At 40.2% G+C, this 24,927-nt stretch overlaps 1 protein-coding gene across 1 annotated transcript; it reads left to right on the top strand.

Annotated features, from left to right (window-relative positions):
- Positions 1-560: 560 nt before the first annotated feature.
- On the top strand, positions 561-23,709 carry TRAPPC6B (trafficking protein particle complex 6B). Its single transcript, XM_010356635.2, has 6 exons — positions 561-1,171; positions 11,912-11,979; positions 13,064-13,181; positions 17,462-17,545; positions 19,999-20,092; positions 21,136-23,709. Exons 1-6 carry the CDS (start codon positions 1,091-1,093, stop codon positions 21,165-21,167), a joined length of 477 nt encoding a protein of 158 aa, XP_010354937.1. The 5' UTR covers positions 561-1,090; the 3' UTR covers positions 21,168-23,709.
- Positions 23,710-24,927: the final 1,218 nt, after the last annotated feature.

The raw sequence follows: 24,927 nt of genomic DNA on the forward strand, positions 1-24,927 counted from the left end.
CGGTTCAAGTGTATCTTGTTTTTCGCTTGCTCCACTTCCCTTGTCCCTTGCACCCCACTAACAGGAAAATTCCTGGTGGTCAAAACGGCTGTAATTCTTTCTGTATACCCGGGCTTAATTCAATAGGAATTGGGATAACTTCTCAATATTTAAAAAATTTGAACTCTGAAAATGTATTATATTTTAAACTCTTTTTACAACTTTTCATATTTGAAGAACATACGGCGAGAAGTGAATGCTTTTGATGAAGCCAATATAAATTATTGTGAATTTTTTTTAACTTCTATTGCTAATTAACACGAAGGTGGCCGCGGGAGCTCTTTTTTTTTTTTTTTGAGACGGAGTTTCACTCCTGTTGCCCAGGCTTGAGTGCAATGGCGCGATCTCAGCTCACCGCAACGTCCGCCTGCCGGGTTCAAGCGATTTTCCTGCCTCAGGCTCATGCCAGGCGCATGCCTGTAGCTGGGATTACAGGCATGCGCCACCAGACCCGGCTAATTTTGTTTTTTTAGTAGAGACGAGGTTTTTCAGGCTGGTCTGAACTTCCGACCTCAGGTGATCCACCCGCCTCGGCCTCCCAAAGTGCTGGGATTACAGGCGTGAGCCATCGTGCCCGGGCCAGGAGGGAGGTCTCTAAGTCTTATCTTATCTTGGTCCGCCCGGGACATCGTGGTGGGAGGAGAACCTTCCTCATAGCCGGGCGTTGGCTTCTCCGGGCTTGGGAGAGAGGAACTCAGTGATCATAGAGCTGGCCGAATGCCGGGGTAGAGGGGACCGGAAGTTGTTTTTTTGTCCCCGCCCAGCGGCCGGATGGCATCTCAGCTGGTTCGCTTGGGTTAGAGCTCCTGTCAAACTTTCGTTCGTCCCCTAGCACTTGGTAGCCTCGGAGTGTGGGCTGTTTCCAGTACCAGACTCACTTCAGTACCAGCCTTTGGGAAGCTCTGTGAATACCTCGGTCTCTTAGCCACAGGGACAGAATGGCGGCCTGACGGAGTCGCGGCGCCGGCCAGGTCGCTCAAGGCGCGAGCCGGAATCCCCAGACCAGCTCAAGCGGGAGCCAAAACTCGGAGCTTGGAAGAATTAGCAGGAAATGGCGGATGAGGCGTTGTTTTTGCTTCTCCATAACGAGATGGTGTCTGGAGTGTACAAGTCCGCGGAGCAGGGGGAGGTGGTGAGTGCTGCCACACGCCCTTGCGGTCCTTTTGCGGTGACACACCTTGTTTTCCCTCAGTGCGTTCCTTCAACCCCCGTCCCATGCCACCCGATGCCTCCCGAGGTGTACACAAAATGGTCCACCTCCAGGTATCCTAAACCCTGGAACCTGTCAGTTGTCTCCTTTGAACCGTCATCTTTCATCGTTTTCTCTTTCGTATATTGCATTTGATTGCTTTTTGTCTATTCCCGTACGTTTGTCTTGCACCCCACAGATTTTGGTACTTCTAGTGTTGTCCCTGCCATTGTTTACGGGAGGGTTAACTGCAGAGCTGATTTTTGACACCCCTACTTAGTTTTGCTGGTACCTCCAGCACTTCAGCCATGCACTGGACAGACCTGTCCCTCCTTCCTCATTCCTAATGCTCAGTGCAACTCCACACAATTTGAGAACTGAAGCCTAATGAAGGTTGAGTTTGCAGGGGAAAGTTTGCAGGCGTTAGGATAATTAGGGAACACGAATTATTTCAGAAAGTATTTATTTAGTGCCTGTTATGTCAGAGCTAGTTCTAGGTGCCAGGGATGTATGTAGTAGTGAATGGAACAATGGCCCCATCCTTGTAGAGTTGTAGAGATTACTTTTTTTTTTTAAAATGTAACTTAATCCGAAATGTGATAGTATGTAGCGGTTACTTGTAATATGTGGGGGTCCTTATTCAGTCATTGTGGGCCTGTCGCTGCTGACACTGCTAGATAAATAAAATAAAACTTCTGCCTCACAGCCTTTAGGGAATAGTGATTTAATGAGTAGTTAACACTTAAGTATTGGCTGGTAGAATCATGGAGTTGTAACGGATTTTAGAAATATTCTAAAGTCGTGCTCAAGTCAGGAGCCCTTTCTTTAATGCTATTGATAAAAAATGGGTGGAGAGTGGAGATAGGAAATGTATCCTAGGCAAAGATAAAGACTTAGAGGTATGAAAGAGTGGTGGATTTAAAGACACTTAAGCATTTCTTTGTGACTAGACTGAATAGAGGGAGAGTAAGAAGAATTGAGAGGTGAAGTTAGAAAGCTCTGTGTAGGCCGGGCGCGGTGGCTCAAGCCTGTAATCCCAGCACTTTGGGAGGCCGAGACGGGCGGATCACGAGGTCAGGAGATCGAGACCATCCTGGCTAATACGGTGAAATCCCGTCTCTACTAAAAAATACAAAAAAAACCTAGCCGGGCGACGAGGCGGGCGCCTGTAGTCCCAGCTACTCGGGAGGCTGAGGCTGGAGAATGGCGTAAACCGGGAGGCGGAGCTTGCAGTGAGCTGAGATCTGGCCACTGCACTCCAGCCTGGGCGGCAGAGCAAGACTCCGTCTCAAAAAAAAAAAAAAAAAAAAAAAAAAAAAAAAAAAAAAAAAAAAAGCTCTGTGTAATTAAAGAATTCGGATCTTTTCAAGGGCATATTTTTAAGGAAGGGAATGATGTGGATCATTTGCATTTTAGAAAAGTAATCCAGTGTTTGGGCTAGATAGGGAAGATCCTTGTAGGGGAAAAATCCTTTATTACGGGAGTCACTGCAGGAGATGATGACGATCTGAATTAAGACAGGGATAGTGAGAAAAGCAGGTAACAGATTTGAGAGGTAGAAAGTGAAATTCTGTAGGTCTTGTTTAAGGATGGGAGTAGGAGTTGAAAATTATCGTCAGGTTTTTAGCTTGCGCAGCTGGTTTGGATGGTGGTGCTATTAATCAGAAAAGGGAATAAAGGAGAATAAAAAAATAAGGAGGTAAGATAATGAGTTATTTTGGGGCAGCTTGAACTTTTGAGGTGTCTGTATGACATTCAAAAAAAGGTACTGCCAGTTTACCCACAAGAAGGATAGGCATTATACATTTGGAAGGTTATTGGAAATGAAGCAAATTCTATTCTTATTCAAATGATCCATCTATAATAGAGATTTTTTTTTTTTTTTTTTTTTTTTTTTATTATACTTTAAGTTCTAGGGTACATGTGCATAACGTGCAGGTTTGTTACATATGTATATTTGTGCCATGTTGGTGTGCTGCACCCATCAACTCGTCAGCACCCATCAATTCATCATTTATATCATGTATAACTCCCCAATGCAATCCCTCCCCCCTCCCCCCTCCCCATGATAGGCCCCAGTGTGTGATGTTCCCCTTCCCGAGTCCAAGTGATCTCATTGTTCAGTTCCCACCTATGAGTGAGAACATGTGGTGTTTGGTTTTGTGTTCTTGTGATAGTTTGCTAAGAATGATGGTTTCCAGCTGCATCCATGTCCCTACAAAGAACGCAAACTCATCCTTTTTTATGGCTGCATAGTATTCCATGGTGTATATGTGCCACATTTTCTTAATCCAGTCTGTCACAGATGGACATTTGGGTTGATTCCGAGTCTTTGCTATTGTGAATAGTGCTGCAATAAATATACGTGTGCATGTGTCTTTGTAGTAGAATAATTTATAATCCTTTGGGTATATACCCAGTAATGGGATGGCTGGGTCATATGGTACATCTAGTTCTAGATCCTTGAGGAATTGCCATACTGTTTTCCATAATGGTTGAACTAGTTTACAATCCCACCAACAGTGTAAAAGTGTTCCTATTTCTCCACATCCTCTCCAACAACTGTTGTTTCCTGATTTTTTAATGATTGCCGTTCTAACTGGTGTGAGATGGTATCTCATTGTGGTTTTGATTTGCATTTCTCTGATGGCGAGTGATGATGTGCATTTTTTCATGTGTCTGTTGGCTGTATGAATGTCTTCTTTTGAGAAATGTCTGTTCATATCCTTTGCCCACTTTTTGATGGGGTTGTTTGTTTTTTTCTTGTATATTTGTTTGAGTTCTTTGTAGATTCTGGATATTAGCCCTTTGTCAGATGAGTAGATTGCAAAAATTTTCTCCCATTCTGTAGGTTGCCTGTTCACTCTGATGGTAGTTTCTTTTGCTGTGCAGAAGCTCTTTAGTTTAATTAGATCCCATTTGTCAATTTTGGCTTTTGCTGCTGTTGCTTTTGGTGTTTTAGACATGAAGTCCTTGCCCATGCCTATGTCCTGAATGGTACTACCTAGATCTTCTTCTAGGGTTTTTATGGTATTAGGTCTAACATTTAAGTCTCTAATCCATCTTGAATTAATCTTCGTATAAGGAGTAAGGAAAGGATCCAGTTTCAGCTTTCTACTTACGGCTAGCCAATTTTCCCAGCACCATTTATTAAATAGGGAATCCTTTCCCCATTTCTTGTTTCTCTCAGGTTTGTCAAAGATCAGATGGCTGTAGATGTGTGGTGTTATTTCTGAGGACTCTGTTCTGTTCCATTGGTCTATAGCTCCGTTTTGGTACCAGTACCATGCTGTTTTGGTTACTGTAGCCTTGTAGTATAGTTTGAAGTCAGGTAGCGTGACGCCTCCAGCTTTGTCCTTTTGACTTAGGATTGTCTTGGCAATGTGGGCTCTTTTTTGGTTCCATATGAACTTTAAAGCAGTTTTTTCCCATTCTGTGAAGACAGTCATTGGTAGCTTGATGGGGGTGGCATTGAATCTATAAATAACCTTGGGCAGTATGGCCATTTTCATGATATTGATTCTTCCTATCCATGAGCATGGTATGTTCTTCCATTTGTTTGTGTCCTCTTTGATGTCACTGAGCAGTGGTTTGTAGTTCTCCTTGAAGAGGTCCTTTACATCCCTTGTAAGTTGGATTCCTAGGTATTTTATTCTCTTTGAAGCAATTGTGAATGGAAGTTCATTCCTGATTTGGCTCTCTGTTTGTCTGTTACTGGTGTATAAGAATGCTTGTGATTTTTACACATTAATTTTGTATCCTGAGACTTTGCTGAAGTTGCTTATCAGCTTAAGGAGCTTTTGGGCTGAGACGATGGGGTTTTCTAAATATACAATCATGTCATCTGCAAACAGGGACAATTTGACTTCTTCTTTTCCTAACTGAATATGCTTTATTTCTTTCTCTTGCCTGATTGCCCTAGCCAGAACTTCCAAGACTATGTTGAATAGGAGTGGTGAGAGAGGGCATCCCTGTCTTGTGCCAGTTTTCAAAGGGAATTTTTCCAGTTTTTGCCCCTTCAGTATGATATTAGCTGTGGGTTTGTCATAAATAGCTCTTATTATTTTGAGGTAGGTTCCATCAATACCGAATTTATTGAGCGTTTTTAGCATGAAGGGCTGTTGAATTTTGTCAAAAGCCTTTTCTGCATCTATTGAGATAATCATGTGGTTCTTGACTTTGGTTCTGTTTATATGCTGGATTATGTTTATTGATTTGCGAATGTTGAACCAGCCTTGCATCCCAGGGATGAAGCCCACTTGATCATGGTGGATAAGCTTTTTGATGTGCTGCTGAATCCGGTTTGCCAGTATTTTATTGAGGATTTTTGCATCGATGTTCATCAGGGATATTGGTCTAAAATTCTCTTTTTTTGTTGTGTCTCTGCCAGGCTTTGGTATCAGGATGATGTTGGCCTCATAAAATGAGTTAGGGAGGATTCCCTCTTTTTCTATTGATTGGAATAGTTTCAGAAGGAATGGTACCAGCTCCTCCTTGTACCTGTGGTAGAATTCAGCTGTGAATCCATCTGGTCCTGGACTTTTTTTGGTGGGTAGGCTAGTAATTGTTGCCTCAATTTCAGAGCCTGCTATTGGTCTATTCAGGGATTCAACTTCTTCCTGGTTTAGTCTTGGGAGAGTGTAAGTGTCCAGGAAATTATCCATTTCTTCTAGATTTTCTAGTTGATTTGCGTAGAGGTGTTTATAGTATTCTCTGATGGTAGTTTGTATTTCTGTGGGGTCGGTGGTGATATCCCTTTATCATTTTTTATTGCATCTATTTGATTCTTCTCTCTTTTCTTCTTTATTAGTCTTGCTAGTGGTCTGTCAATTTTGTTGATCTTTTCAAAAAACCAACTCCTGGATTCATTGATTTTTTGGAGGGTTTTTTGTGTCTCTATCTCCTTCAGTTCTGCTCTGATCTTAGTTATTTCTTGCCTTCTGCTAGCTTTTGAATGTGTTTGCTCTTGCCTCTCTAGTTCTTTTAGTTGTGATGTTAGAGTGTCAATTTTAGATCTTTCCTGCTTTCTGTTGTGGGCATTTAGTGCTATAAATTTCCCTCTACACACTGCTTTAAATGTGTCCCAGAGATTCTGGTATGTTGTATCTTTGTTTTCATTGGTTTCAAAGAACATCTTTATTTCTGCCTACATTTCATTATGTACCCAGTAGTCATTCAGGAGCAGGTTATTCAGTTTCCATGTAGTTGAGCGGTTTTGATTGAGTTTCTTAGTCCTGAGTTCTAGTTTGATTGCACTGTGGTCTGAGAGACAGTTTGTTATAATTTCTGTTCTTGTACATTTGCTGAGGAGTGCTTTACTTCCAATTATGTGGTCAATTTTGGAATAAGTGCGATGTGGTGCTGAGAAGAATGTATATTCTGTTGATTTGGGGTGGAGAGTTCTATAGATGTCTATTAGGTCCGCTTGGTGCAGAGATGAGTTCAATTCCTGGATATCCTTGTTAACTTTCTGTCTCGTTGATCTGTCTAATGTTGACAGTGGAGTGTTGAAGTCTCCCATTATTATTGTATGGGAGTCTAAGTCTCTTTGTAAGTCTCTAAGGACTTGCTTTATGAATCTGGGTGCTCCTGTATTGGGTGCATATATATTTAGGATAGTTAGCTCTTCCCGTTGAATTGATCCCTTTACCATTATGTAATGGCCTTCTTTGTCTCTTTTGATCTTTGATGGTTTAAAGTCTGTTTTATCAGAGACTAGGATTGCAACCCCTGCTTTTTTTTGTTCTCCATTTGCTTGGTAGATCTTCCTCCATCCCTTTATTTTGAGCCTATGTATGTCTCTGCATGTGAGATGGGTCTCCTGAATACAGCAGACTGATGGGTCTTGACTCTTTATCCAGTTTGCCAGTCTGTGTCTTTTAATTGGAGCATTTAGTCCATTTACATTTAAGGTTAATATTGTTATGTGTGAACTTGATCCTGCCATTATGATATTAATTGGTTATTTTGCTCGTTAGTTGATGCAGTTTCTTCCTAGCCTCGATGGTCTTTACATTTTGGCATGTTTTTGCAATGGCTGGTACCGGTTGTTCCTTTCCATGTTTAGGGCTTCCTTCAGGGTCTCTTGTAAGGCAGGCCTGGTGGTGACAAAATCTCTAAGCATTTGCTTATCTGTAAAGGATTTTATTTCTCCTTCACTGATGAAACTTAGTTTGGCTGGATATGAAATTCTGGGTTTAAAATTCTTTTCTTTAAGAATGTTGAATATTGGCCCCCACTCTCTTCTGGCTTGTAGAGTTTCTGCCGAGAGATCTGCTGTTAGTCTGATGGGCTTCCCTTTGTGGGTAACCCGACCTTTCTCTCTGGCTGCCCTTAAGATTTTTTCCTTCATTTCAACTTTGGTGAATCTGGCAATTATGTGTCTTGGAGTTGCTCTTCTGGAGGAGTATCTTTGTGGCGTTCTCTGTATTTCCTGAATTTGAATGTTGGCCTGCCCTACTAGGTTGGGGAAGTTCTCCTGGATGATATCCTGAAGAGTGTTTTTCAACTTGGTTCCATTTTCCCCCTCACTTTCAGGCACCCCAATCAGACGTAGATTTGGTCTTTTTACATAATCCCATACTTCTTGCAGGCTTTGTTCATTTCTTTTTCTTCTTTTTTCTTTTGGTTTCTCTTCTCACTTCATTTCATTCATTTGATCCTCAATCGCTGATACTCTTTCTTCCAGTTGATCGAGTCGGTTACTGAAGCTTGTGCATTTGTCGCGTATTTCTCGTGTCATGGTTTTCATCTCTGTCATTTCGTTTATGACCTTCTCTGCATTAATTAGTCTAGCTGTCAATTCTTCCACTCTTTTTTCAAGATTTTTAGTTTCTTTGCGCTGGGTACGTAATTCCTCCTTTAGCTCTGAGAATTTTGATGGACTGAAGCCTTCTTCTCTCATCTCGTCAAAGTCATTCTCTGACCAGCTTCCATCCGTTGCTGGCGATGGGCTGCGCTCCTTTGCAGGGGGAGATGCGCTCTTATTTTTTGAATTTCCAGCTTTTTGCCCTGCTTTTTCCCCATCTTTGTGGTTTTATCTGTCTCTGGTCTTTGATGATGGTGACGTACTGATGGGGTTTTGGTATAGGTGTCCTTCCTGTTTGATAGTTTTCCTTCTGACAGTCAGGACCCTCAGCTATAGGTCTGTTGGAGGTTGCTTGAGGTCCACTCCAGATCCTGTTTGCCTGGGTATCAGCAGCAGAGGTTGCAGAAGATAGAATATTGCTGAACAGCAAGTGTACCTGTCTGATTCTTACTTTGGAAGCTTCCTCTCAGGGGTGTACTCCACCCTGTGAGGTGTGGGGTGTCAGATTGCCCCTAGTGGGGGATGTCTCCCAGTTAGGCTACTCAGGGGTCAGTGACCCACTTGAGCAGGCAGTCTGTCCGTTCTCAGATCTCAACCTCTGTGTTGGGAGATCCACTGCTGTCTTCAAAGCTCAGTTGAAAATGCAGAAATCACCGGTCTTCTGTGTCGCTCGCGCTGGGAGTTGGAGACTGGAGCTGTTCCTATTCGGCCATCTTGCTCCGCCCAGCCTGACTTTATTATTGACATCAGTGTTTACTGTTTGTGCAAAGCTAGCCTTCCTTTTCCCTCTCGAACAGTTAACACACCCCTTTTACTTTTTTGTTATAACCCCCTGGTCCCCCCAATCACTTGTGTATTCAGTTCTCTTCATTTTCCCCTCCCTTCTTACCTTTCCTCTTCTCTCCTTTTTTTTTGAGATGGAATTTTGCTTTTGTCTCCCAGGCTAGAGTGCAGTGGTGTGATCTCAGCTCACTGCAACCTCCGCCTCCTGGGTTCCAGCGATTCTCCTGCTTCAGCCTCCTGAATATCTGTAATCACAGGTGCCGGCCACCATGCCTGACTAATGTTTTTGTGTTTTTAGTAGAGTTTCACCATGTTGACCAGGCTGTTCTTGAACTTCTGACCTCAGGTGATCTGCCCGCCTTGGCCTCCCAAAGTGCTGGGATTACAGGCATAAGCCACTGCACCTGGCCCTCTTCTGACTCTTGTCTAGAATAATATTTTTTCTTCTTTTAAAAATGCCTTTCTTTTTTTTTTTTTTCCAGTGGGTTAATCCTGATTAAAATGAACAGAGCTGTTCTACTCAGGCCCGATAATTTTAAGAGATGGACTAATCATATAAGAGAAAGGAAGTTCATAGTTTTGAATCATTTAGGCTAAAAATAACTTTCTTTTTCTGCTGCAGTGTATTTATGGTGGGGGGAAAATTGAAAGTACATAATAAGCAAAAATTATATAAATAACAGTTATGTGGTAGTCTTCATAATCAGAACCCATACTGAAATACGGGTATATGAGGGTTCATATTAGTGTCCCTACTTTGAGTGTACTTGAAATTTTTCATCATGAAAAATGTAAAAGATACATAATCCTGTCATCCAGAAGTGATTTTTAGAGATTTTTTTCAGACATAAAAAGATCTATAAAAACCATGCTGTTTATGTCTGACAAGATGTATAAAATCCATTTCTCGCTAACAGGATTATGTGTCTTTTTTTTTTTTTTTAAATTATGAAAAGCTTTTTTAAGTGAAATAAAGTTTTACAGATTTTCAGTATAGCAAAATAAACTTCCATAAGATTTGAGGTGAGATAAAAGAAACAGTGTTCTAACCCTCCAAATCAATGTTTATCAAACTATTCATAAAGGGGAATTCTCTTAAAATGGACTAATTTTAAGGCATTTTATATAAATTCTGTAAAATATTTTGGTTTAATTTGTGACTTTTTGGTGAGAAATTATTTATAATATGTTGCATTTCTGCGTAAGTCATTCTGTCTCTTGGGATGAATGTGAAAAGTGACTGTTCATAGACCTCAGTGATATAAGCACTGTTGCTCAGGAGTGACAAGTTGTTGATATGCAGAAGGGATGGGTGATATTTCTTGGTTGTCATGACGCATGTTTCTGTATGTTAATGACTTGTTAGGTAGCTATTAAGGAACTAGAGTTGATAAATAAATGTATACAGGTTCCTTTTGCAATATAACTGGTTATGTCTTGATCCAGGTGTTTAACATTTGGGGCTAAGTCTGACCATGCATTACTGTGGTAGGATGTGGGCCTTTTCAAGAGTGAAGATACAAGCCTTTTATCCACAGTATAACTTACAGTTTCCTTAAACAAACAAACACACACCTAGCATGGAATACATTATGTGTGTTTATGATAGCTATTTTAAATATTGTAGTGTCAACATTTAAAAATTGTTTTACATTGACAAACGGTGGGGAGTCTTGTCATTAAGATGTGTGTAACTTAAGAATCCACTTGGTTTTCTCCTAACTGTACTACATTTGTTTTCATAGTAGTAAAATGCTGTGTATTACACCTTGAGTAAGTCCTCATTCTACTACGCGTTAACTAACCCTCTAGCTGATGATGCAAATGCTAACTGTGGGATTTTATTTATAAGGACTCTAGAATAAATATCAGTTATTTGTACCAACATCAGCTGTTACTAATATTCTGAAGTAGTTAGTGCAACTTTTCATTGTGTTGTGGTTGGTCTCATAAGTAGGTTGGAGTTTTCTTCTAAGAAGAAACAATAATGAAATTCTTTTCTTTTTCTTCTCTCTCTCTCTTTCTATTTCTTTCTTTTTTCTTTTCTTTTCTTTTTTTTTTTTTTTTTTTGAGACAGGGTCCCTTGCTCAACCTGTTGCCCAGGCTGGAGTGCAATGACGTGATCACAGCTCACTGCAGCCTCAACTTCTTGGACTCAAGCAATCCTCCTGCATCAGCCTCCAAAATGGCACATGCTACCGTGCCCAACTATTTTTATTTTTAGTAGAGATGTGGTCTTGCTATGTTGCCCAGGCTGGTCTTGAGCCACTGAGCTCAAGTGATCCTCCTGCCTTGGCCTCCCAAAGTGCTGGGATGACAGGCATGAGCCACTGCACCTTGAGGGGTTTGTTTGTATTTTAAAACTTGGTGTCGGGGAGGAGCACAAAGCTTCAGCCCGTTGAACCTCTGCCAGTTAAGATGTTGTTGGGTTAGGTTACATCTGGTTACTATCCTGGGAAAATCACTTCTATAGAGATGGGCTTCCAAGTGGTTTTAAAATGTGTCTTTCTGTCTGGGTGCAGTGGCTTCATGCCTGTAATCCCCGCATTGGGAGGCCGAGGCAGGTGGATCACTTGAGGTCAGGAGTTTGAGACCAGCGTGGCCAACATTTTGTATTTTGGTATTTTCTCTACTAAAAATACAAAAATTAGCCAGGCATGGTGGTGGGTGCTTATAATTCCAGCTACTTGGGAACCTGAGGCAGGAGAATCACTTGAACCCTGTAGGTGGAGGTTGCCGTGAACCGAGATGACCCCATTGTACTGCAGCCTAGGCGACAGAGTGAGACTCCATCTCAAAATAAAATAAATTTTAAAAATGTATCCTTCTATTGAAGTTTTTAGGTTATTTATGTATATGTTAACTGAATTATGAATTGAACTTTATCAAAAAAATAGTAAAAAGTAAGTAAAGTTAGTAAAAGTAAAATAAAATAAATAAAATCTACCTTATAATTCACTTTTTCTTAAAATGTTTCAGGGAAAAAATGATAAATGTTTATATTAATATTTTTAACCAAGTTGTAAAACAGTTTCTGAATACTAACATCCTAGCATTCTAAAAGTATTTGAAACTATTATTTTTTAAAACAGGAAAATGGACGATGTATTACTAAGCTGGAAAACATGGGGTTTCGAGTGGGACAAGGATTGATAGAAAGGTGAGCAGGTTGGATTTGAAAATTTTCTTGCAGGTAGGTTATAAACAAAGATGATCTATTTCAAAAGATTGCATAAAACTTGAGATATTTTAATTTTAATTCCTGAATGTTATTTCTTCTCTTTACTTCAAAAATTAAAATTTATTTTTAGATCCAATGCCTTTTTAACTTGTTTATTCAAGTTTTATTTTAATGTTTAAAGAAAATATATGTTTTATGTATTTTAGACTTTCTTCCTGAAGCTATTTTAGACTTTCTTCCTGAAGCTATTGAAACAACAATCTAAAATCTTACTGCGTTTTCAGCTTAAGATCTACTAGGTTCTTTAACTTGCATTGAATTTTTATGTACATAGGATTGAAGTAACTATAGTCTATGTTTATGCGTATAATTATCTTTGAACTTATAGATCAATTCTTTTTAGTATTTCTCACTACTTGAATAGTTAAACTCTGAGTATATTTTATGTAACAATGTCATGATAATGCTCAGCTCTTTGTTCTTTTGTGGTTTTTTTGATGTGCTAGAATGCATTGCACCTGAAATTTTGGCTATAATGTTAGACTAATTTGAGGCCTCATAATTTATATAACGTAATGTGAATCCATTGAGATAGGATCACGTTGCCTGGTGCTTATGACTTTATGAGTGTTAAGTGTTCAGCCAGGTGTGGTGGCTCATGCCTGTAATCCCAGGACTTCGGGAGGCCAAGATGGGATAATTGCTTGAGCTCAGGAGTTTGAGACCAGCTAGGGCAACAAACTGGGACCCCGTCTCTACAAAAATATACAGATTAGCTGGGCATGGTGACATGTGCCTGTGGTCTCAGCTGTGAGGGAGGCTGAGGTGGGAGGATGGCTTGAGTCTGGGAGGGAGGTAGACATTGCAATGAGCCGAGATCATGTTACTGCACTCTAACCTGGGCAACAGAGCCAGACCCTGTCTCAAAAAATAATTAACATTAAAAATAAAAAACCCAATAAATGTTCAGTGCTGTTCCGGCATTTGGAAATTAGTTAATAATTAGTCCCTCTTGCTTTTTTTGGAGAATAAATACTGTATTACTTCTAGTTGATCTTTTTAGGTTTACAAAAGATACTGCAAGGTTCAAGGATGAGTTGGATATCATGAAGTTCATTTGTAAAGATTTTTGGACTACGGTATTCAAGAAACAAATCGACAATCTAAGGACAAATCATCAGGTAATTAAATTAATTAAGGCCTATATTTTAAAGTTCTTTAACTTAATATAAATATCGTATTTTAGTGACTTATTTAAAACCTAAAATAATTTCTGGTTAACTTTCTAGTATTTTTATGTTATTAATAGGTTATTAGTTTTTTCTTCCAATAGTGTGAACTGAATAAAGACAAAGGGACAGTTATCAGTAATGATAGCTGTTCCTTTCACCCAGTTATATGCTATGTTAAGTTTTTTAAAGTAGCAAAAGTCAGGATGATAATAGCTTTTAGTATTTGGTTCCTTAGTTACTGTTCATTAGGGGTGATAATATGCAGAACCAAAAATATATCACCTTTATGTCTTTAGTCATTTCTTTTTTTTTTTGAAGAATTTGTATTATTTTAATTATTTTTATATACAGAAAACTCAACAGTGTATATTTAACCCAGTTTGGTAGCAGGTTCTTTAGCTTGCCTTTTCCTGCTTGGCAATTCAAGCCACAGACTTGGGACCCAGGACATTGCCTCCCCAGTGACAGCTGATCTCATCGTGTCTGTCGTTGTAATTGGTTCTGATAGCTTCCACCAGCTGAACCTAAGCTCCATTGTCCTCCGAGTTAATCTGTGTAAAGGCGACAGTGGTGCAGGGCTTCTTGTGGACTAGATGTCCTAGGCTTGCCTTCCCCTTGATAATGCAGGAAGGGACCCCCATTGTATGACACAAGACAGGCAGGAAGACAACCACCTTGATGGGATCCACATAGTGTACAGTCACCACCAGCTGAGCCTTCGTGTTCTCCTTCAAGGTGGTGATGGTGTTAAACTCCTGCTTGGAGGACAAGTGGTCTCTTAGTGGGGACATCCCCTTTGCCTGCAGCTTTGTTTTCATCCCAGGCCAACAGCCTCTGCTTATTTTCTTGCTTTGTCTTTGGTCTGTACTTGTGGGACAGCTTAAGCAGATAAGTAGCTGTTTGGCGGTGCAGGGCCTGGGTGAACTGGTTAATTGTAGGAGGCATTTTCAGCTGCTTATAAGAGGATGGCTTTATGCCACTGCAACCTGATACAGCGGGGCCATTTCACAAAGCGAGTGAGGTCCGTTTTGGGTAGATGTCCTGTCCAATGCCAGAATTCTTAGGCCTTTTCTCATACAGGAGATTCACCACTTTCTTTTTCTTTTCTTTTTTTTTTTTTTGAGACGGAGTCTTGCTCTGTTGCCCAGGCTAGAGTGCAATGGTGCGATCTCGGCTCACCGCAACCTCCACCTCCCGGGTTCAAGCCATTCTGCCTCAGGCTCCCAGGTAGCTGGGACTACAGGCATGTGCCACCACTCCAGCTAATTTTTGTATTTTTAGTAGAGATGGGATTTCACCATGCTGGCCAGGCTGCTACGAACTGCTGACCTCAAGTGATCCGCCTGCCTCAGCCTCCCAATGTGCTGGGAGTACAGACGTGAGCCACCATGCCTGACCGGGATTCACCACTTTCTTGGCCTCCTGTTTCTTCATGACAGCAAGGGCTGGAGCCACCTCTTTCACGTTGGCCTTTCCTTTGGGCATCTTGGGTGGCAGGAAGAGATTCTTTATAGTCATTTCTAAGGTCTAATTTATAAAGCATATTTTACTCTTAAATAACTCCTGGATTATTACTGCTGTCATATTTTCTACTCTTAAAAGATTTTCTTCTTCTTTTTTTTTTTTTTTTTTGAGACGGAGTCTTGCTCTGTCGCCTGGGCTGCAGTGCAGTGGCTGGATCTCAGCTCACTGCAAGTTCCGCCTCCCGGGTTTATGCCATTCTCCTGCCTCAGCCTCCTGAGTAGCTGGGACTACAGGCGCCCGCCACCTCGTCCGGCTAGTTTTTTGTATTTTTAGTAGAGACGGGGTTTCACCGGGTTAGCCAGGATGGTCTCGATCTCCTGACCTCGTGATCCGCCCGTCTCGGCCTCCCAAAGTGCTGGGATTACAGGCTTGAGCCACCGCGCCCGGCCAAAAGATTTTCTTACTACAAAATTAATAGATTACATGGAAGACTATGTATTTATTAAAATTTTAAAAGGGAGACAGAGTCTCGCTATGTTGCCCAGACTGGTCTCGAGCTCCTGGACTCAAGTAATTCTTTGGCCTCAGCCTCTTGCATAGCTGGGATTATAGGCATGCACCACCACTCCCAGCTTCATTAGATTTTATTTTATGAACTTCAAGGAAATAGAGTAGTTTGGAATTTTGATTAAGTAAAAAAATTAAAGAAATGTATCTAGTACTCTCAATAGGATTATTTATTTATTTATTTATCTGTGTATTTATTTTTAATTAGAGACAGTGTCTCACTATGTTGTCCAGACTGGTCTCAAACTCCTATGCTCAGTGGATCCTCCTGCCTTGCCCTCCCAGAGTGCTGGGATTACAGGTGTGAGCCACTGTGCCTGGCCTAGAATTCATTTTGTACCAACTTTAGCTTGGAATTAGGGGAAATGCTAATGGGAAGAAATGACTCTTGATTTTTTACTTTCTAGACATGATTTAGATAAGGCTGGGTGCGGTGGCTCACCCCTATAATCCCAGCACTTTGGGAGGCTGAGGTGGGCAGATCACCTGAGTTCAGGAGTTTGAGACCAGCCTGGCCAATGTGGTGAAACCCTGTCTCTCCTAAAAATTCATTTTGTACCAACGTTAGCTTGGAATTACGGGGAATGCTAATGGGAAGAAATGACTCTGATGTTTTACTTTCTAGACATGATTTAGATAAGGCTGGGTGCGGTGGCTCACCCCTGTAATCCCAGCACTTTGGGAGGCTGAGGTGGGCAGATCACTTGAGGTCAGGAGTTCGAGACCAGCCTGGCCAACATGGTGAAACCCTGTCTCTACTAAAAATACAAAAAATTAGCCAGGAATGGTGGTGCACGCTTATTGTCCCAGCCACTCAGGAGGCTGGGGAAGGAGAATTGCTTGAACCCGAGAGGCAGAGGTTGCAGTGACCCTAGGTCATGACACTGCACTCCAGCCTGGGCGACAGAGCAAGACTCTGTCTCAAATAAATAAGTAAGTAAATAAATAAATCCAGGTGCGGTGGCTCACGCCTGTAATCTCAGCACTTTGGGAGGTCGAGGCCGGCGGACCACCTGAGGTTGGGAGTTCAAGACCAGTCCTGCCAATATGGTGAAGCCCCATCTGTACTAAAAATACAAAATTAGTTGGGTGTGGTGGCGCATGCCTGTAATCCCAGCTACTTGGGAGGCTGAGGCAGGAGAATCACTTGAACCCAGGAGGTGGAGGTTGTGGTGAACTGAGATTGAGCCATTGCACTCCAGCCTGGGCAACAAGAGTGAAACTCTGTCTCAAATAAATAAATAAAAATAAAAATTAGGTCAAATGTGTTGACTCATACCTGTGATTTCACCACTTTGGAAGGCTGAGGCAAGAGGATTACTTGAGCCCTGGAGTTCAAGACCAGTCTAGGCAACATAGGGAGACCCCCTTTCTACAGAAAATTAATAAAACGAGCCAGGTGTGGTGGTGTGTGCCTGTGGTCCCAGCTACTCGGGAGGCTGAGCCTAGAGAATTGCTCAAACACCCAGGTGTTTAAGGGTGCAGTGAGCTGTGATTGCACCATCACACTCCAGCCTAGGCAACAGAGTGAGAGCTCACGTCTCAATAAATAAATATACAAACAAACCAACAGCTTATTTCATGTGGACATAATATTAATGATTCCATCATACTAGACTATGAGTTTTTAAGGATAGGGACTATGTCTCATATAGTCTTTGTATCTTTAGTGTATAAAACCGTTCAGTAGATATTAGTGTTGTGAAAATATTGAACTTGCAACTCTTCAGCTTGAACATTGCAAAACTCCTTCATTTAAACAAAATTTGACCAGGCTGGGCACGTGGGCTCATGCCTGTAATCCCAGCACTTTGGGAGGTCAAAGTGGGCAGATTGCTTGAGCCCAGGAGTTTGAGACCAGCCTAGGCAACATGGTGAAACCCTGTATCTATAGAAAAATATAAAAATTAGCAGGGCATAGTGATGCACACCTGTAGTCCCAGCTACTTGGGAGCCTGCGGTGGGAGGATCGATTGAGCCTGGAGTTGGAGGCTGCAGTGAGGCGTAATGTGCCACTGCAATCTACCCTGGGTGACAGAGGAGACCCTGTCTCCCAAGAACAGAAAAAGAAAATTTGGCCAATGGGAAGGAGACTTTTAATAACTTTAAAAAACTCTTACATTGTTTCATAAGAATAAAATAACTTTAAGGATTGCTAGCTACATTGACTTTGGATATTTTTTCTATTTTTGGAACAGGGCATCTATGTACTTCAGGACAACAAATTTCGCCTGCTTACTCAGATGTCTGCAGGAAAACAATATTTAGAACATGCATCTAAGGTATTTAATGGAATAATTAATTAATAATATTTGGGGTTTCTGTTAATAGTAGGACTACAGGGAAAAGTACAATGCTAATCATAACAGACTGTTGAATTAAAAATATGTTTTAAGGTGTTCTTTTTTGTTTAAAGAGTTTTCTGTGAAATGAGAGACATGTTACAATAACACTAAACTGTAGCAAAATAGTCATAGAGTGACCAATTAAAGAAACACTGGCCAGGTGCTATGACTTACACCTGCAATCCTAGCACTTTGGGAGGCCAAGGCAGGTGATTACCCGAGGTCAGGAGTTCAAGACCAGCTTGGCCAACATGGTGAAACCCCATCTCTACTAAAACTATGAAAATTAGCTGAGCGTTGTGGCAAGCGCCTGCAATGCCAGCTACTCGGGAGTCTGAGGCAGGACAATCACTTGAACCCGGGAGGCAGAAGTTGCAGTGAGCCGAGATCGTGCCATCATTGCTCTCCAGTCTGGGGTACAAGAGCGAAACTCCATCACAAAAAAGAAACACTATAACTAAATGACAGTGAAATGTAGATGTATGGTAGATCACTTCCTTTTTTTTTTTAAGATAAGGTCTTGCGGCCGGGCGCGGTGGCTCAAACCTGTAATTCCAGCACTTTGGGAGGCCGAGACGGGCGGATCATGAGGTCAGGAGATCGAGACCATCCTGGCTAACACGGTGAAACCCCGTCTCTACTTAAAAAATACAAAAAACTAGCCGGGCGAGGTGGCGGGCGCCTGTAGTCCCAGCTACTCGGGAGGCTGAGGCAGGAGAATGGCGTGAACCTGGGAGGCGGAGCTTGCAGTGAGCTGAGATCTGGCCACTGCACTCCAGCCTGGGCGACAGAGCGAGACTCCGTCTCAAAAAAAAAAAAAAAAAAAAAAAAGATAAGGTCTTGCTCTGTCATCCGGGCTGGAGTGTAGTGGTGCAATATGGCCTATCTTGACCTTGACCCCCCAGGCTTAAATGATCCTCCCACTTCAGTCACCCAAGGAGGTAGGATTGCAGGTATGGGCCACCATGCCTGGCTAATTTTTAACAAAATTTTTGTAGAGATGGGATCTCACTATGTTGTCCAGGCTCGTCTTGAACTCCTGGGCTCAAGTGATCACCTCACGTCGGCCTCCCACCGCATCTGGCCTGATTGCCTATTTTCTATATTTTTGGGGTATCCAGGCTCTAATTATATTTTTATGGTTAATGTATGTATTTTCTGCCTTTTTTTTTTTTGGATGGAGTCTTGGCCTGCCTCCTAGGCTGGACTGCAATGGTGCCATCTCAGCTCACTGCAACCTCCGCCTCCTGTGTTCAAGCAATTCTTCTGCCTCAGCCTCCTGAGTAGCTGGGATTACAGATGTGCACCACCATGCCTGGCTAATTTTTTGTATCTTTAGTAGAGACGGGATTTCACCATGTTGGCCAGGCTAGTCTCGAACTCCTGACCTCATGATCCGCCTGCCTCAGCCTCCCAAAGTGCTGGGATTACAGGCGTGATTACAGAGATCTCCCAAAGTGCTGGGATTGCAGACCGCGCCTGGCGTATTTTCTCTTTTTTACTAACATCTAACTTAATGTTTCTGGTTCTCACTTAACTTTTTGGGATCTTGGTTTCTTCAGCTGTGAAAAGAGTAAGTTAGACCAATTCAGTGATTTCTAACTATTTTGAGTTATGGACATCTTTGAGAATTGGAACACCTTTCCCCATAAATACGCACATATGCATGGTTTTTATTTTCATAGGGGTCACAAATTCCCAGATTAAGAACTCTTGGGATAAACAATCTCTAAGAACTCTTCTGCTTAGAATTTCATGACTCAGATCTAGTTACTTTTTAGTACCCATTTATGTATATTATTTGTAAGATAATAATATTTTATATTATTTATATTTATTTAAATATATTGTTATTTAAATAACTGTTGATACTTTCAACCAGATAATTCTTTGTTGTGGCAAGCTGTAAGTCTTGAAAAAGTCAAGATTCTTGGTTGTAAATAGAGGAAAGAAATTCTCTATTTGATAAGCTCAAAAAGTAGGCAATAACCAGGGGAGTTTAAGGCAGCCAGTAAGATAGCCAAGTCACTCCACAGAATGTATCTACTTATAATGCTGTGGGCAGCATGGACTGTAGACACAAACTAGCTTTACTGCCTCCAGAACTAATTCCTATCTGTTTCTGGCTTGTTTTTGTCAGTGACTCTAGATTCACAGTCCTGGTCTGGAGTGCTTAATTGGCTGGGCTTAAGTCTTAAGTCCTATGTCCATGCTTTAGTTTCCGGGGAGCTGTGAAATCTATCAATATTTTTCAGTAACTTAAACAATCTTCCAAAATCCTTTTTTAAAACAGGAGTGACTTACTGATGATAAATCATGTAATGTATTTATCAATAGCTTTACGATTTTAGTAAATCCTTACTATTTTTAATAATTTTTTTTCCTTTTAGTATTTAGCATTTACATGTGGTTTAATCAGAGGTGGCTTATCAAACTTGGGAATAAAAAGTATTGTAACAGCTGAAGTGTCTTCAATGCCTGCTTGTAAGTTGAATTCACTTTTCTTACAGATGTTTTAGTAATTTGTTTTCAGGTCTTTTTTTTTTTTTAATTGAGAGGAAATTTAAAATGCTGAAACTTTCATTTTAGTTTTATCAATGTAACATTTAGTAATATGTAGCATACTATATTCATGTTCAGTAATTTTTGAATAATGGACTAAAGAAATCCAAATTTATAAGACAATTTAAGGGATGATTTTTAACTCTTCTAAAGTTATTTAAACTTTAACTTTTTTAAAGATATTCTTCTGAATATCTTGTGCACTGTTTTAAGATAGCAGATTTCCCTAGAACATTGAAAATGCTATTTTTAAACAATTGTTTAAGATACATCTATTATATACAGCTAAGTAAAACCAGATACTCTTTTATCACTAAATGTCTCCCTAAAGATCTTTTCACCAGAGCTACCAACTGAGAAAAAAGTGGACTTGAACTTTATTATATTTCCATTTACAGTGATCATTAGTAATGAAATACTGTACCCAAATGTAGGATTCATAAAGAGAAATGAAAGTGCTTACTCACAAACCATATAATCATCCCCAAAAAATAGAATTGATTGGCTAGGCGTGGTGGCTCACACCTGTAATCTCAGCACTTTGGGAGGCCAAGATGGGCTTATCACGAGGTGAGGAGTTTGAGACCAGCCTGGCCAATACGATGAATCCCTGTCTCTACTAAAAAAAATACAAAAATTAGTTGGGCGTGGTGGCGGACGCCTGTAGTCCCAGCTACTCAGGAGGCTGAGACAAGAGAATCACTTGAACCCGGGAGGTGGAGGTTGCAGTGAGCTGAGATCGCACCACTGCACTCCAGCCTGGGTGACAGAGCAAGAATCTGTCTCAAAAAAGAAAAGAAAAAATAGAATTGACTTTATTGAATATTATGAAGAATGTGAAAAGGTTTTTGACATAGCAAATTTCTTGACTGAAACTATTTCCTATATGGAACAGAAAATTGTTGTTTAGACTTGTTTTCTTTGTATCTAAAAATCAAATAATTATTTGTATGTTTTTTTTTTAGGCAAATTTCAGGTGATGATACAGAAGCTGTAGAACATTCTGAAATGCAAGGCTTCAACAGTGTAAAGAGATAAATTATTCATGTAAAAGTATTTCAAGTAGTGATGATTTAATTGTTTGATGTTTGTGCAGGAGTAAGCATGTATTTTTATCAGTTTAACACAGATCACCTCAAAGGAGATAAAGGGATATTCTGCCATGACATACACTTAACCAAAACTATTCAAAATGAAAACCTGATTTCAAATAACCAGACACCAAGATGTAGGACACTTATTTTAAACCTTTTTATTTGGTTAGAGTGATATGTATTTAGCCATAGATGGAGAAACAAAGCTCAGGGTTTGTTGAATTAGCATGAGAGAAAATTATGTACCAATAGAATCATTTGTGATAAGAATGAACAAATTTTGATAAAGTATGAATTTGTTTTATTTTAAAAAGCAAACATACTAAATTTTTTTATTTTATTGCTTATAATTTATTAAGAATTTCTCCACCTGTATAAGGATTTCATATATACATTGTATATGTGTATATATAAATACATATATGACTGCCTAAATTGTTTATAAATTTAATTTTGCTTTAATATGTTTCATTCCTTCAGAGCTCCATTAATGTAATCAAAATGAAATATAGATTAGTTTAAATGTGAATTCAGTGACTCTAGGGCCAAAGAATATTAGGTATGTTTGGAAAGAATTTTTGTATTTATTCCTGTTACAGTTTTGACTTTCAGCTTCTCTCCCCGTGCATGGAAGTCCTGGTAAAGGGTCTAACATCTTTATTGCCTTCTTTACTCTTCCAGCTGAGCAGAGAGGTGGATAATTGGATTAGTCATTCTGACATTTTTAGGACCATATCATCTTAGTGGTTTGGGGTCAGTGCTCATCTGATATATCTTTCTTACCACCTCTTCTACTTACTTTCTCTTACTTAAATTATCTGGCATAAGCAGATATCTCCAGCTTTTGTTAGAACCTTGCATGTTTTGATTACTAAAACTATACTTTGTTTTCCATTTATTTATTACCCTTTTGCATGTATTTGTGTGACAGGGAACTCTGCAGAAGGGGGTGACTGACACACCAAACAAGATATTTTGATACTCTGCCATAGAAATGGCAGATTAAGAAGATTGACTATAAACCAAACATTATATTAAAAACATGAAATAAAAACTATACAAATGTACTTTAGAACATTAAAGAAAACTCAAGTTAGAGGCATACCATTTTCCTTTCATGGAAGGGTACAGTATTACAAAGATACTTGTTTACCTTGGTTTATTAAATTCTAGATGCGTGCCCTATAATGATGTTTCAGTCAATGACCGACCACATATATGGTGGTGGTTCCATAAGATTACAATACTGTATTTTTACTGTACCTTCTTTATGTTTAGATATGCAAGTACTTACCATTGTGTTACAGTGTCCTACAGTGTTCACTACAATAATATGCTGTACAGGTTTGTAGCCTAGGAGCAAAAGGCCATAGCCTAGGTGTATAGTAGATCATACCATCTAAGTTTGTGTAAATACACTCTGTGATTGTACAATTTAAAAATCTCCTAATGATGATGCATTTCTCAGAATGTATCCCCTTTGCTAACTAATGCATGACTGCAATCCTAATTCTCACATATTTTGGAGAAAAAATTTTAATTTTGAAAAAATTTAGGAAAGTTCCTACCAAATATACATATATAAAGTTTATTAAGTTAAAAGTCATAAAGACCCAGGAATAGCTAATGACACAGAAGATCAAAATAGAACATAGTAGAGAGCTTCAAAATAAAACAGGTGTGGGAATTGTGTGTGTGAAAAAGGTGGGTTCAGATAAGTTGGTTTGTTAGACATTCATATGCCAACCCATCAGCCGTTTCGTTCTCCCTTCCTTACTGACAAAGCCCCATGTTTTTTTCTTTTTTCTTTTTGGTCTAAAACTCTGTATGGCTGCCTTGTGCTGTAGAATAGGGTGCTTCCCTAGTCCAGAGAGGGTGAGTGTTGATTAGATTCTGTGCCAATCATGGTATTGGCTTGCCTGATCATTTGATGGAATCTCGGCTAATGAGATAAAGGAAGTCTGAAGACTTTGAATAAGAAATTTTCTGTTGCTCTTAACAACTGATAAAAGATAGGGATTTGCCGGCATCCCTTTTCTGCTTCTCAGTGAAGATATGTGATATGGATGTTTGAAGCTAATCTGCAACGGCCTTCTGATGGCCATGAAAGGACAAGTATGGAGATGAAAGCTATCACACTGAGGATAGCAGGATGTGGATAGAAAGCACCTGAATTGTGCTTCTGAATTAACCAGTCTGGGAACTGCTTTACCTGTGGACTTTTTGTTATGTGAGATATTCTTTATATTGTTCCATTCACTTTCAGTATATGTATATTGTTACTTGTAGCCAAAAAGAAACCTCTGTTAGTAGAAACAAAGGGAGAGTTAGGTTATTCAAAAAATAGTATGGGACAGTTGAATATCCCTTTTTCTGTGGGAGTAGGTGGGGAGAAACTTAAAGGTTCACATGGAAAACAATAAAGTACTAAAGAAAACATGATAATACTTTTGTGATTTTGTGGTCGAGAAGGCCTTTCCAACACACATGTTGGAAATCATAAAGGAAAATTGTAAAACAAAAAAAAAATGTAGTAAAATCTCTTCAAATAGTGTCGGGAAAACTGGACATTCACATACAAAATAATGAAATTGGATTGTTGCCTTAATGCCGTGCATAGAAATCAACTTAAGGCCGGGTATGGTGGCTCAAACCTGTAATCCCAGCACTTTGAGAGGCCGAGGTAAGCAGATCATGAGGTCAGGAGTTCAAGACCAGCCTGGACAAATAGTGAAACCCTGTCTCTACTAAAAAAATACAAAAATTAGCTGGGTGTGGTGGCGGGCGCCTGTAGTCCCAGCTACTTGGGAGGCTGAGGCAGGAGAATTGCTAGAACCCGGGAGTCGGAGGTTGCAGTGAGCCGAGATGGAGCCACTGCACTTCAGCCTAGGCAACACAGCGAGACTCTGACTCCAAAAAACAAACAAACAAACAAAATAAACTTAAAATGGATTGAAGATTTAAAAGTAAAATCTGAAACTATACAATCCTAGCAGAAAACATAGGGGAAAAGCTTCATACGTTTGTCTTGGCAATGATCTCTTGGATAAGACAACAGAAGCACAGGCAACAAAAGCAGAAATAGACAAGTAGGACTACATCAAACTAAAAAGATGCACAGAAAGGACAATGAAAAGGCAACTTAGCAATGGGAGAAAATATTTGCAAACCATATACGCTCGGCCCTTTCTATCTGACGGTTCAACCAATAATTCAACCAACCTTGATTTTTGAAACATTTGAAAAAAAAAAAAAAAACAAAGACAAGGCCAGGCTCAGGCCTGTAATCCCAGCACTTTGGGAGGCTGAAGCGGGCAGATCACCTGAGATCAGGAGTTCAAGACGAGCCTGGCCAATGTGGCAAAACCCTGTCTCTACTAAAAATACAAATATTAGTTGGGTGTGGTGGCACATACTTGTAGTCCCAGCTACCCAGGAGGCTAAGGAAGGCGAATCACTTGAACCCTGGAGGTGGAGGTTGCTGTAAGCCGAGATCGTGCCACTGTACTCCAGCCTGGGTGACAGAGTGAGACTACGTCTCCAAAGACACAAAAGAAAACCAAGGACAATATAAAACACATTCTAAAACTACAGTATAACAATGATTTACATAGCATTTACAGTGTGCTTGGTATAAGTAATTTTTTTCCTCTTTGTATTGAT

This window comes from Rhinopithecus roxellana, chromosome 5 (assembly GCF_007565055.1).
Source record: "Rhinopithecus roxellana isolate Shanxi Qingling chromosome 5, ASM756505v1, whole genome shotgun sequence".
Lineage (NCBI taxonomy): Eukaryota > Metazoa > Chordata > Mammalia > Primates > Cercopithecidae > Rhinopithecus > Rhinopithecus roxellana.

Bases quoted from the DNA above. Each gene is read 5' to 3' on its own strand.
- TRAPPC6B (XM_010356635.2), top strand. From the start codon at position 1,091: ATGGCGGATGAGGCGTTGTTTTTGCTTCTCCATAACGAGATGGTGTCT. The intron at 1,172-11,911 runs GTGAGTGCTGCC...TTTTTAAAACAG, and splicing joins CCGCGGAGCAGGGGGAGGTG to GAAAATGGACGATGTATTAC. The intron at 13,182-17,461 runs GTAATTAAATTA...TTTTTGGAACAG, and splicing joins ATCTAAGGACAAATCATCAG to GGCATCTATGTACTTCAGGA.